At 35.8% G+C, this 14,748-nt stretch overlaps 1 protein-coding gene across 2 annotated transcripts in view; it reads right to left on the bottom strand.

Annotated features, from left to right (window-relative positions):
* Nucleotides 1-14,748, bottom strand: part of SH3RF1 (SH3 domain containing ring finger 1) — a 42,247-nt gene that overhangs the window by 15,289 nt on the left and 12,210 nt on the right. For both annotated transcript variants that reach the window (XM_033160967.1, XM_033160968.1), the window contains exon 3: nucleotides 905-1,180. In XM_033160967.1, the coding sequence (XP_033016858.1) occupies nucleotides 905-1,180 (276 nt within the window). The remainder of the gene's footprint in view (nucleotides 1-904; nucleotides 1,181-14,748) is intronic.

Below are 14,748 nucleotides of genomic sequence, written 5' to 3'. Positions count from 1 at the left end.
TCAGATTGAGGAACAGAAAAACTGAAATAAACTTCATACAGTTCTAAACAGTCTTAAAGAGAGCCAATTTAGTATAACATATAATGTGTTAAGATATGAACAGGGAAGATAAGTTCAAATCCTTAGTATACCATGGGGCTTACTAGGTGACATTGAGCCTGTCACTATCTCTTAGCAGGCTACCTCACAATGTTGTTTTGAGAGAAAAATGGTGGTGGGGAGGGAGTGAAACCATATATACAACCCTGAATTCTTTGAGAGAAAGAGCTGGTGGCAGGGGAAATCTAACTAATTCCATCATGTGCCATTTAATTTAATCCCTTGTGCCATTAAATTGTTAAATCCATAGTTGTATAGCTGAAGGGGAGGTAAATTATGGGTGGGGTTTCTTTGCTTCTTTGTATTGTGAGAGGAACAATGTCTGTATGTTTACATTGCAATGTAGCTGAAACAAATTCAAAGTATGTTGGAAAATGTACTTGGCCAATAATAAATTATTCCTATTCCTATTATAGTTAAAAGTTAAAACATTGTCCTTAGAGGAAATTAAAGTATTAATTCTCAAAATTTAAAAACCCAACAAAAAAAGCTTCCAATAATAAGGGAACAAGTAAATATCTGTAGGTAGGAAAGGAAAGAATTAGAAAAAGTAAGTATAAACTTGCTCATATATGTCTGCTACTAAGGATTCAGCTACAGGCTGCAAATAAAATGTTTTAAATGTGTTGTAAAGTGCAATATACAAATGTGACACTAGATGGTGACAGTGAGCTATGCAAAATTCAATGTATTTTTCAAAACATTTTTTAGAAAAGCATTTTTATTCCACCTAACTTTCTACATGGACATTAATAAATGTTTCAATGTTCTTACAACACTCAGTAATATAAGAATTGTGTTTTACCTTTGAGAAGGGTAAACAATCCTTGTCTGCTTCCTTGTCTTTAACTTCAAAGTCATAAAGTGCTTTGCACTGAGGTGGAGGTTGAGGTAAAGGTTTAATAATCTGGACAAAATTGGTCGGGAAAAATCCATGGACACCATTAACTTCTCCATGATACCAATTTTCATCAACTTGCCGACGTAATATGATAATGTCTCCTTTGCTGAATTTAAGATCTCCAGGCTCTTTCCCCTCATAGTTATATAATGCTTTGGCACAAGGTAACTGAGGTACACCCTACAGGGGGGGTGGGGGGAAACCACATTTTATAGTCACAGAACGTAAAAGAAGTTTACACACAAAACAATCCATTGCATTAGAAAGTAAGCCATCTGGCCAAACTCTGTCACTGACTTTTCATATGACTTTCATTCACATATCAGATATTTGAAAAGTTTTGAAGTTTTAAACTAAGGCTGTGTATGTGTTGTTGTGATGTGATTTTGAAAAATGATAGTATTAACCATAAGGAAGGATAATATATGAAATTGCCCAGAATGCTAACTACCTTCTTCAAAAAGAAGAGTTGCTGCCATTCATAAATGAGACCATGATCCAGGCAACGATCGCACTTCCTTCCTCTTGAGCCACCTTTCAAGCTGCTTCAGAGAGTCCCCTAGCCCTTTAAACAGTATTTTTGGCATCATAAGCGGCTGCAATGAAAAATCACCCACAGTTGCCTTTTCCAGCCCCTTTTCACTGCAGAGAGTGTCACAAGAGTAGACTTCTGTTCAGTGGGCACTCCTGCCATTGAGAACAAACTCAGGATCATAGCCATGGAACATTCCTACTTTTTCCTAATTAAAAATATATGCATTTTACAGCAAACTCTGAAAATCTCTATTTAGAATTCATGATGTCCTGTGAAAGTCATGTCAGTATAATACAAATAAGGATGAAGCCATTTTTAAATTTGCCAGTAAAATTCCATCTATGCCCTTGTATGATTCCTGTCTCTTCACAATGATGAGATTCCCCTTTACAGAGTCTGGGAAACTGAGCACTTGTTATGTGGGAACTGGGAGACAAGGATAATTTTCTGCAAACCACAATTTCCCCTGCATCACACTACTCTAATCAAAATTTAAAGACTATCTCAAATTTCCAGGATTACTCTTTTTGCATTCTCTGCAGACATGACTTTTATCCATCTCTTATTCATATGGCTTTCTGCAAACCACAATTTGTCTACAATAAAAGAGTTCTTTCTATAAAAATAAGAGGACTGCAGACTTGTTTTGTGCTCCATGATTGGAAAAAATTAGGCTCTCTCTCCAAATATACATCTCCCAAAAATGAATTGCTTGCAAACTGTTCTTCAGTACAACATTCCAGTGTTTTGTTGAGATAAAACAGCAAGAAAAGACTGAAAGGACTTTGTGAATTATTACCTATTATATAGTCTCACACTTTGATATTTCATCCCATTCTTCCAGCTTTTCCTGTGATAACTCCTGCCTAGTTCTCACTGAAGCAGTACTTTAATACAAACTGCATCACTTCATATTGCATGTTTAAATGCTGGATCAGGTCACTGGCCCATGCAGTGCAACATCCTGTTCTCACAATGGCCAATCAGATGCCTATGCAAGTCAGAAAACAGGACCTGAGCTGAACAGCACCCACCCCACCTGCAATTCCCAGCAACTAGCATGCAGAAGCATACATATCTTCCAACAGTGGACTTAGAAAGTAGCCATCGTGGCTAGTAGTCATTGTTTGTGCAGGGCTGTTGTTTTTGTATGGAAGAATGCAATTCTATCAACTGCAGGCGGTAAAACGAAAACACCCATTGTTACAGGTCTGGATGATAAAGGTGCAATTGGAGCAATTGCACCAAGGCTTATGCCAGGTCTCGGGGCCCACTTCTGACACTGAGCTCAACCCTTTAGTGACAAAGTATCTACAGGAAGAGTCCTTGCTCCATACACACCCTGACTGTCAATGATGGAAAATCTCTTAGTAAGTTACAAGTCTCACAAATCATGTTTAATATGAGAATATAAATACAAATTTGATTACAGTTCTGATAAGTGCTGAAATCCTGTTTCAGTGACTGCACTACACTGATTTACCTTATTAATGGCTGGCTGTAATAATATTAGAATAAATCAATCATACAAAGCAACCATAATCAAACATTTGAACAGATGGTTACTGTATTTCCCCCCTTTATAATTCCAGTTAAAGTATGGCTGATATGAATGCTGTAATCTTTAAAAGTGACATGCATTAAATACAATTGGTTTTACAGTGTAATTTTCAGTAGAACTAAGCTCCACCCCAGCCACAAATAACAAGAAGAAATGGTTAAATTATACAGAAGTGAAATAAAGGAAATACTTCTTCACTCCAGTACATGTAAGCTGAAACCAGAGCAATTGGTTTAGATTATTCTTTTGGGTGCAATATATCCAGAGGCCACCAGGACACTGTCTTCACATGGTTCTCAGATTCTCTGGGTGAGAGCAAGATCACAGCTGGGGATCTTTGGCCTTTTGAACCAGCTTCCAGTGTGGTGTAGTGGTTAAGAGTGATAGACTTGTAATCTGGGGAACTGGGTTCGTGTCTCCGCTCCTCCACATGCAGCTGCTGGGCTAGTCACACTTCTTTGAAGTCTCTCAGCCCCACTCACCTCACAGAGTGTTTGTTGTGGGGGAGGAAGGGAAAGGAGAATGTTAGCCACTTTGAGATTTCTTAGGGTAGTAATTAAGCGGGATATCAAATCCAAACTCTTCTTCTCTTCTTGACACCTCCCCCCACCCCCAATACTCAGCAGCTTTTGGTTACTTTACAGGTCCTTGAAAATTTGCTGAGTTAGTGATTACATTTCATTCTGTCTCTGTTTCATTTGACTAGCCATGAAAGGATGGCTAAAGGTATTGTAGAGCAGTGAGAGGGATGCACCAATGTGTAGCTATAGTTTTACCCCATGAGTTATTTCTAAGGAAAAGCAATTTAATACATGACAATATTATCCAAACTATATGTACAGATCTATGTAAACAAGACTGCTTTGACTGAGTTTTATTTTTGAAGTAAATTCCAATGCAGCTCTTTTGCTGAAAAAGCCACAAACTATCACCAACAATTTATCCCCAGATCAGTCTACCACTTAAGAGTTCCACCAAGACTAAGAGGTCTGGGGTGGGGGAAAAGGAAACCAGTAATTCAGTGTTTATAGCAGCTGCATGTTCTCCACTTTCCTTTGATGTTCTTTAAACTCTTACTGTGCACATCACCCTTGCTACCAAAAGCGCCTCTAATAATTTTAATATCTATAGCTTGTGTGCATAACACCACACTTCAGGTTTTCAGTGAAATTATCTGTTGTTATTCCATATCTCATTTTATTGCTTCAAGAATTGCAGGTAGTATTTCTGTTTATGTATTATATGTAAGAATGTGATTACTCTTCAGCTTGTCATTCAGCATCTCAAAACTCTAGTAAATTTCCCACCCTAAATCTTTTATGCTCCTTTTCTATGCTTTCCTCTGCACTTTTTAGATCTTGGCTCCTCACTTCGCATGGTAGAGAGCTCATTAAAATGCCCCTGTTTATTGTGCTTTACCCTTTACCTTTTCAGATGGACCAATGGTCTGAGCCAGTATAAAGGCAGCTTCATATATTTGATGTGTAATCTATAAAGCATTTTAAATTATTTAGAAATTCAGTTATTTGACATGTGCTGGTACTTAATGGGGGCTGGTACAGTACTTTCAAAGTGTGGGTACTGCAAGTCCTCCCCTCTCACCACAAATTTCTTCAATTCCACCCATGCAAAGCTCCCCCTAACTGCTCCACTTAACCAAGCCCTCCATATGACCCAGGATCTAAATAGAAGAGACTGTATACTTCTGAATATCAGATGCTGAAAACAATCTGGCTCTGTTGCCCTCACACTAGACTATATTAGGTGAAGACTTGCACAAGGCCATAGATCGTATACATGGCAGAAATGTAGGATGAGCCCAAAACCCAACATGGCATATCCCTCAGCCATACTGTAATTCTCCAAAATATGACTCAATAGACAGAACACCCCTCCCTCTCCACTTTCTTTTGGCCAAAATAAAGTTCCATTTCCCAACCTATGTGGCTTACTTCTAATGCATGCTAAGGATTATGGCCTATAGCTCTGATCTTCAAAAATATTAAAAAGGTCAGTAGGATTAGGTGTAGGAAAAACAGCTACCAATTAGTTTTCACCAATACAGTGAATAAAATACAATTACAATGTCCTTTCATTTTATAGAAAGTTTTACAGAACCAGAAAGTGTGCTAATTTGAACTACCTTATATGCACATGTAATAATCCACATGCATACTGCAGCTGGAAAGCTGCATTCATTATTTGCTTTTATTTGAATTTCCATGCTGCATGGAACACAGTCCCCGAAATAAAGCTCTTTTAAAAGATTGGTTATGAAATTATTCTTGAAAACACCTGGTTGGCCTCTTAAAGCAACTATTTTTAACTAAAATATGAACTTGTCTATTATTAAATAAGAGCACAAAAGGATGAATAATCATGGCAGAAAATGAAAATGCTTGTGCCTTATGCAGAGCATAGGTTAGAGGTTTTTCATTATGTAAAACTATCACACACAATATATTTTAACAACTGTGGCTAACCAATTCAGTTGTAAACTCACAAATCTTTTATGACAATTTGTTAACATGTCATGCTGGCACAAGGAGTTTTGGCTTATGTCCACCACAACCAACTACAGAATGGAACACTGTGGTAAATGCATGGTAAGTTCTCTATCTAGCAGAACTGAAGACATCCAAAACATAGATTCAAAATGTTTGGGAGACCAGCATGGGAATTCCTAATCCTTCATACCTTTTTTTTCTATACGGAAGCAGAGGGTTGCACCCATCTCTAATAAAAATGTAATAAATTAATATATAAGAAAAATATAATGAATTGCTATGTCACTTATTTAGAGAGCTAATGGAAATCAAAGTACTATGTAGCTTTATAAAAGGTAAAGGGACCCCTGATTACTGGCCGAGGGAGCCGGCGCACAGCTTCTGGGTCATGTGAATGACTAAGCATGACTAAGCCACTTCTGGTGAACCAGAGCAGCGCACGGAAACGGCGTTTACCTTCCTGCTGGAGCGGTACCTATTTATCTACTTGCACTTTGATGCGCTTTCGAACAGCTAGGTGGGCAGGAGCTGGGACTGAGCAATGGAAGCTTACCCCATAGCAGGGATTCGAACCGCTGACCTTCTGGTCAGCAAGCCCTAGGCTCTGTGGTTTAACCCACAATACAGTTTGGAAAAATTTATCGCTTGTGCTTTTTTAACACAAATATTATGTTTCATACTACCGGTATATCATACTATATCCGCTGGTCCAACTTCTACAGTTTTATCAGCAAAAACTTAGAAAGCACCCTTAGTTTGTCCTGCTAAAAAGAACAGATGGAAATATCTGGTTTAAAACCAACAACAAAAAGTACGCAATGCTCATCTGCTGAAACCTAGAATATTTTATATTTTAAAAGCAAACAATGTCTCTGGATCGTATCCACCTATCGTAATTACTCGAATGTAATATGCACATTTTTTGGTGAAATTATGTCACGAAAATTAGGGTGTGCATTAGATTTGATGGCGCATTAGATACTTTTTTTTGTTTCAAAGTTTTGAAAAATCATCCATGGTAATAAATATTGAGGTGCACACATTTAATTTGATGGCACATTAGATTTGAGTAAATATGGTAGCAGAATAAATCCATTGGCCCTACTAAACATCTTCCAAGATAATAATGCCCACACACATTATAAAGATCTCAAAACCCACCTACTCTCAGCAGCCAGAAAGATCATAGCCAGACACTGGAGAGACCTGTCAGGAGTAAACACGGACCAATGGTATCAAAGTATATGGGAAACAGACTTATTACAAAAATTAACCAATAAACTGAAACTGACACAGGGACAAATAGAAGAAGACGGCTTCACTCAAGTATGGCTCCCCTTTTTCATATACAAAGCCCAACAAGACAAGAACCTACCAACAGCATTTGAATCAATATGGGCTGAACTTACCCAACAATCCCCCTCATGAACAAACCTCACTGCAGCCAAGTAAAGATAACCAACCACGCCCTGGGGGCCCCAACCTCTCTCACTAAAATGTATGTGTGTGTATGCCTATATATACATACATACATACATACATACATACATAAATACATACAAACAAACATATGTATGTGTGTATATACACATAATATAAAATGAATGAATAGAGAACCTACTCAAGTGACACTGGCATAACTCCTCACAAACATACTAAATATTACCACCCCAATCCCCTCTCCCCCTTCTCTCTCCCACTCTTCTTCCACCCCCACCTTATTCTGTATAATGTTTCACATCAAATGTAAAAAAGGACTATACAACCTGAAAAAAGACAATGCACATTTTTGTGAACCATGAAAATCTTTAATAAAAATTATTTTTTTTAAAAAATGAAACAAGATATGGTACCTCATCCCCACTCTCCACTGAAGAGCAGGCAAGACGTACAAGACCCAAATTTATTGAGTAGCCAAAAGAGACTTCATCCTGAATACAAAGCTGCAATTTATAAGCTCTTAGCCCTCTTTCAATTTGATTTTATCATTTTTACTCCATGGTTTTAAACTGGAGAGTATATATTGTTTAAGACTATAAATACCAGCCAGCAATGTTAACTTACATTTTTATCCCTTGCTCTCCAGGAGCCAATGAAAATAATACTTCAGCAAATGACCTTGAAGCATTGCTTGAACCACATAAAAGAGTGAAATGCCTAATAAGAAGTCATACTTTATACTTGCTAGGGTAAGTTTATAGTGTCATGGCCAGTGTGGGACATATGTAGCAATAGCTTGTCAAGATTGTATTAAAATTTAAAATCACTCTCAAACAACATTTGATGCCCAGGAATTCATAGATTAGCATGTTTGACCATGACTAGTTTTTAACACAATGATTCAGTATCAAAATTGAAAGGAAACTTTCCTAGATACTGGAAGTGATATAGGAACATACATATGAAATAATCCCACTAAAAGTTCACTAGATTTAGGTAGGAAAATATTTATGCAGGTCAAAGGTAAGGCCCTCACAAGCATAACAGAGAAAGGCTGAACAGAAGAAAGCAATGAAAAGAATGGGTAATTACCGTAACTTCCTCTATTTGAATGACAATTCTAAGATCAAAGCAAAAGGAGAACTAAGAGCGTGTAAACTACAACATTGCATCCAGCTTTGTTCCTGGATATTGTATATTCAGAATGAAGTTTGCTTGGCTATTGGACAAAAGAACTAACTGGTATAATAAATAAAAAAAATAAAAAAATTGTCCAGTCTCCAGCTAAGTCTATAAGGTGCTACTGGACAATATTTTTATTTATTTTGACTGTGTCAGACCAAGACGGCTACCTACCTAAATCTAGTAACTGGTATAATGTTCCAGCTAGTCTTAAAATATCTGGTAATCCCACAGTCAAGTTCACTTCAGTCTGAAACTACTAGCAGGATAAAAGTAGTGAGATAAAATTATTACACCCTTGTTATGCAGTTAATCAAGCTTTGATCCTATGATAGTCTTGTTGGGTATTATGGACCAGGAATAAATACCATGGACTAGACTGCCCTTCTAACAGTGGTACAATTCCAAACTGCAGCAAAATGAGGGGGGAAATAAAAGTCCTCCTACTATCCAAGAATAGAATTTTAAGATTTGGGAAACATTGTCTATGGTTAAGATCTCAACTCAATTAAAGGGTGCAAGATGACATCATAGCTACAACATTAAACCTAATACTCTTGTTTTTCCTAATCTCATTGACTCCTGCTTTAACATTTTGCCTGATTAAGAGTTCCAGATTGCATTATTTTGTAACACTTTGGTTGGTCCAAATAAGCATATCACCCAACTGTGGATTATGGAGGGTTTATTTTTCTTACAGACACAAACAACTACCTTTGCTTTTTTCTTTTGAAATGAAAAATAACCCAGATTCTCTTCATAAGTATTTTCCTGCAATCCTATATACACTTACCCAGGAGTAAGTATCACTTTACTCAGAGATATGCATAGGGCTTCTTTTTAAAGTACTGTATATATTTGTTACCAAATTATTTTATGCATGTATTCAAGCAAACCTTTGTTTTGCATTTTCCTTGATGTTTTTGTTAATTCATAAACTTTGCTATTCCCAAGAGGAGTTGTGTTATTCAGTCAAACTGTAAACAAAAAAAAATCTAAATGTTTAAGAGCTAATTAAATTTCCACTGTAAATGATGCAAAGGAAAAGGCAGCCAGAAGTTCCATAGCCTCTTTTACCATTGTGAAGTTACTAGTTTCCTCCATATGTTTCTGAGTGTTGCTGGCAAAAAATGGATACAATGTGGCATCCAGATGTTGAAACAAACAGAATATGAACTTGTCAATTTATCATAGCTCTAGGAAGAAAACATTAAAGTTCAATGAAAGAAATATATATTGCTGGCAGAAAAAGAATATTTTCAGCATGCTTTGCCTTTTAAAAAATATCTAAGGCACCTTATAACACTAAAACCTACAGCCAATAAAAAGTTACAACGTTACAGCAATATTAAAATAATAATCCCCTAAAAAACTAAACAGCAGCAGCACAACACTCAAATAAAAATTTACCGAAGTTGGTTGATGTTCATTCTTGTTATGTTGAGCATTTCTGAGGCTCAGACTGAGTTTGGGGAGATTCTACTGCCTTTCTCTCAATCTTAGAGAACACTCTAAATACTTTAAGTTATGCAACTTTAATTATATTAGCCACAGTAAAACAAGTGGTGCACACAATAGTTTGTGCATGCCTGAAAATCATTTGTTACCTTCAGCAGAGTCTACACACTTCTTTTAAAGCTCATTGAGTTTGAAAAGTGATCTGATAGAGGAAATGCTATATGCAGAGATGGATGGTCCAACTTTTCATACCAAGTGGGCGGCAAGAGTACTTTGACACAGAATCCATGGGACACACAATGAATTAAATTTCTGTATCATAAATTAAAGTGCTTGTAATATATTCAGTATTATTTAATATATACAACATAGTTAATTAAATATATATAATTGAATACACAATAAATAGATCTAATAGATTTAAGTTTTAAACAAATTTAATACACAAACAGAAGTATGTAATTTCATTAGCTACACCTGACACGCTTTGAAAAAGCATTAAATCAGGTGAGAAGAAGTAGATCAGGATCTACTGATAGATCTCTCTAAGTAGATTCAGCAAAGATTTCGACTCCCATTTGTGATTAGCAAGAACTTCTAACTTCTTGCAAAATGACATGCACACATCTCAATTATAATGTAATAAGCTGGGAAGGACAGATCCTGAAGTTGAGGCTCCAGTACTTTGGCCACCTCATGAGAAGAGAAGAATCCCTAGAAAAGACCCTGATGTTGGGAAAGATGGAGGGCACAAGGAGAAGGGGACGACAGAGGATGAGATGGTTGGACAGTGTTCTTGAAGCTACTAACATGAGTTTGGCCAAACTGCGAGAGGCAGTGAAGGATAGGCGTGCCTGGCGTACTCTGGTCCATGGGGTCACGAAGAGTCGGACACGACTGAACGACTGAACAACAACAAAGCTGGGAAGGCACGTTGTGAAAGGATTCTGAGCTCAGTTGAGTTCTGGTACTGAAAACAAATATTACATACTGCCTGCATATTAACATTTGAAAGATTAGTAGTGAATAGGAAATCAAGTCTCCATTGGAAAATGTAACTGAGCTGCCATTAGTTATAAAGATGAAATATACAACAAATTATAGCTTTTTCTGATCACTTGATATACATATCAAAACCACCCATTATATGGCTTTAAAGATAGAAATTGTATGCATTCCCTTTTTTAATTTAGAAGTGACTTGAGTAGTTTTTGTTGTCTTTTAAGGGAAATTTATTAAATGACAAGAAGGTACTGTGTTGTTGTTTTTTTGTTTTTGTTTTTTAGAATACAAGCAAATTTTCTCTCACTGGCCTTTACTATTCTACAGACAATAACTGCTACTGTCCAGAGTTGAAATGACCTTTGCACCTCCACCTACTTTGTTTCCTTTTGAAATGCCATTCATTCTTTCTAAACACAATTCAACTAATTATTGCCTTATTTTTTCCTGCTGCATTTTTCTACTTTTCAGGAAGTGGGAACTGTACAAGCAAATGAGTTTTCATCTTCTTTTGGCAGGACAATCAAGGACAAATAGTGTTAGATGTCATACATTGTTGCCTGCAGTATCTGCAGGGTGGGGCAAGAATATCAACTAGTCAGTATTTGACTTGCCCAACTAGGAAAACTACTGTGTATTTTGCTAATACACTTGTGAAAACTTCAAAACAGCACTTACAGATGTTTCTTAAGGTACCACATGTACAGAATCTTAAATATTCTATATACACACAAGAAATGGTATCCAACAATTTCTGTCTACTAATGGAAAGGAGAAAAACCAAACCTAGAGAATATAACCCCTGACCAATTAATAGATGCAAAATAATAAATATAGCCTAGTCAAGGTACTAAATAAACACCATGTATTCTGTAACATGGACATGAAAAGATTAAAAAAACTTTACAAATAAGTCTATGACCAATAGAATATACAATAATAACAAACAATATTATGTAACTTCACAACACTGAAATGCAGACTGTATATAATATCCCATCAATGTTTTCTGAAATATCTAGCTGTACTGAGCTGCTATATTTTTGAAATACACCACAGCAATGAAATACAAACATATGGTAACCCAAAACCTTGATAACCTGGAGATGAAGAGTGTTTATATTTTTCAAAAAAAATACACCAGACATATTTTGAGTTATAAGGCCTTCAGTTACCTACAGTTGAAAAGGGACATCTCCTCGTGTATGAGTTCAGAGATCAAATTATTAAAAATATGCAACTTTTTAGTAGCATATATATGTATCATATTCTAAAAAGAAAAAAAATCTAAATCCTTTAAATTCTCAATAAAACTTTGGCTCACTGCTTGAAAGATAGTAACTGGAAAGAGATGGTTCTAGGTCTTGAGAAGGCCCACCTGGATTCCTCAGTATTATCATTTAGGCACCAAGCAGAAATAGTTCTATGTCCTTAGGCTTTTAACATGAATATGACTGTCTATATGGAAATTGCATCCAGCTAGTGTTAGGTGACACCTTCAAAAGGTCTCACTGTCAGCTGATTAGTACTAACACAAAAACCCACTGCATCTGTTTGCAGATACACTGTGAATCAAAACCAAACCTACAAACTGCTTGGTACTGTCAGCGAGCCCTGCTTGCCAAACAACAATCAGTGGTATATGTTAAACTCTCAATTCTTTCTTTGCAACTGTGTATATGACACAAAGTGTGGGGCAGGTAGAGATGTAAAATTTCTGGAAATTTTGAAGCTTGGGGGGGAAAACCCAGTTTTTTCCCGGGTTTTTTCGGGGGGGCGCGGAAATTTTTGGAAAAATTGAAAAAAATGCTACATTAGCGCTTCTTTTTTCTTTTCCAGACTGAAAGTCATTCTGTTACTTTAGAAACATAAAATATAACAATGGACAATTTTAATGGGCATAAAATTATCACAACTAGCATATTAAAAATATAGTGTATCCAAACAATTATTACAAACAGAATTTACTTTAAAAATAATATTTATTTGTATTTGCAACAAATGGAGCAACAATCTCCTGAACTGTTTATTAGTTTATGTGGAAGAAAAAAACTCCACAAAACAATTTTTTAAAATCCAGAAGTAACAATTATTCATATTTCCTCTCCACAGTATTTTAAAAAAACATTCTTATAAAAAGAACTGAAGAAGGAAGTGGGACTAAATTTCAATGAATGGGCATGAAATTTAATCAGAAACATTTTCTGAGCTGTATTGATCAGTATCAGTTTCAGTCTCTGCTTCTGCATCTACTCTGTTGTCAGTGTCTGTCATTATCACAGTTATTATGGACTTCTAAAAACTGAAGGTTTGCTGGGATTGAAACAAGCTTCTCTACCCTTTCACATGTCATCTTATTTCTTGATTTAGTGTGAGTGTTTCCAAACCTCTTTCTTTTCTGGTGACAACAACACCTCCTAAAGGAAGAAATGTACAGTATCTTGTTCTTGCACTGGAGAGTTCAGTTTGTAACCTAGGACTTGCTTGTCCTCACAGAAATTAGATTAATCTGATACCATACATATTTTTAAGAAATGATTTATAAAATATTTGAACCCCTTATCTTAAAATATTGTATTCATCATGTTAAAATAAAACATTCCATAATCTATTTTTTCTTTTTCAATTTTTTGGAAAAAAACAAAAAAAGGCTTCAGGGAAAAAACAGAAAAAACAGGGTTTTTTTCCAATTTTTTTCTGGGCCTTCACATCTCTAGGGGTAGGTGAGCATGTTTTGAGGGAAATTGCCTTATGTGCCAAATTAGGAGCCCTGCTGAGACTAATTAGGCCTTTGAAATTGAGGTTTGCCACTACTGGTCTATATGAATGAGATGTTGCTGCTTCGGTTTGTTGTTCTAAATTGAAGTATTAGTTTACATACTAGACTTTAGAATTATTGTTCCACTGTATTTTTTTTCCTTACTAGTCTGTGTGCGGCCCTGGGATCATAAACTTATATTGAAGGTATGAGATATAAACATTTTTTCCAAACAAACCCCAAAACCAAGGCTCTATGATTCTATGAGTTGGAATGTTATCAGAAGCTGAATTATCAGTATCTGGAAGTTCATTCAGATCTCCATCTGCTCAGAATATATGACCTGAAAGAGCAGCCCTGTCCTTCCTGATAACCTAATGTAGTAGAAATAAATTCCAATAGCCATCCAGTATTTAATGAACTTTGCTCTCCTTTCTGGGGTGGTCACATATGGGTCAGAAGGAATAAAGGGAAAGCCCTAGCATCTATTAAAGTAAATTGTCATTTCATTAAATTTGATACTGGGACTAGTCTATCTGCAAAACATTGACATAATTTATAAACTATAAAGCACCCAATTCTAAGAACTTCAGTCCAAATAAATATATTTCTGTATAATATAATATAATTACCTATACTTGCTTTAAAAGTTTTACTAATTTCATCTGTGTTTTAATGCTAAATATTTTAATGTGTACTTGTTTTAATAGTTTTTCAAATGTTATATGTTTTATTGAGTTTTATTATGTATTACAGAGCTTTTTGATTAAGCTGTTTTAAATATAAACTCGTATGTAGTCTATAACAACTAAAGCTGTTGGTTAAGGCAGCTCCCTTAAGCCAGCTCCCTTAGGGTTTTAGACTTTGGAGAAAACCTGCTGCCTTGGGAGATGCCAGAATGCAAAGTTTGGTAATGAAAAGATAATGTGTGATAGCCAATATGGTAAAAGATGTTTCTTAATTAGCCCAAATGTTGCTGTTCCACCTGCTAGCAAAATCTATTAGGCTTCATCATAATCCAAATTAAACAATTAAAACTATCATGTAAAGGGAATATTTAATTTAAGAACCTGCTCATTCATGACTGCAATATTTCTGAGAAACTACAAGAGGCTCTGTAAAAAAATCTTTTCATACCCAACAAAAGAGAATTCAAGTTAGCTCTTAATGGCAATTTTCTTGGCACACAAATGGTTTGGTAAATTATTGAATTACATACAATGCACACAAAAAAGGGTATACAGACCATGTATTTCTTTGCCTGTGCAGCTTTAAGTTATGGTTAATTTATATATGCTTATTTCC

Source organism: Lacerta agilis, chromosome 9 (assembly GCF_009819535.1).
Source record: "Lacerta agilis isolate rLacAgi1 chromosome 9, rLacAgi1.pri, whole genome shotgun sequence".
Classification (NCBI taxonomy): domain Eukaryota; kingdom Metazoa; phylum Chordata; class Lepidosauria; order Squamata; family Lacertidae; genus Lacerta; species Lacerta agilis.
This window is presented reverse-complemented; position numbering and strand designations above follow the sequence as displayed.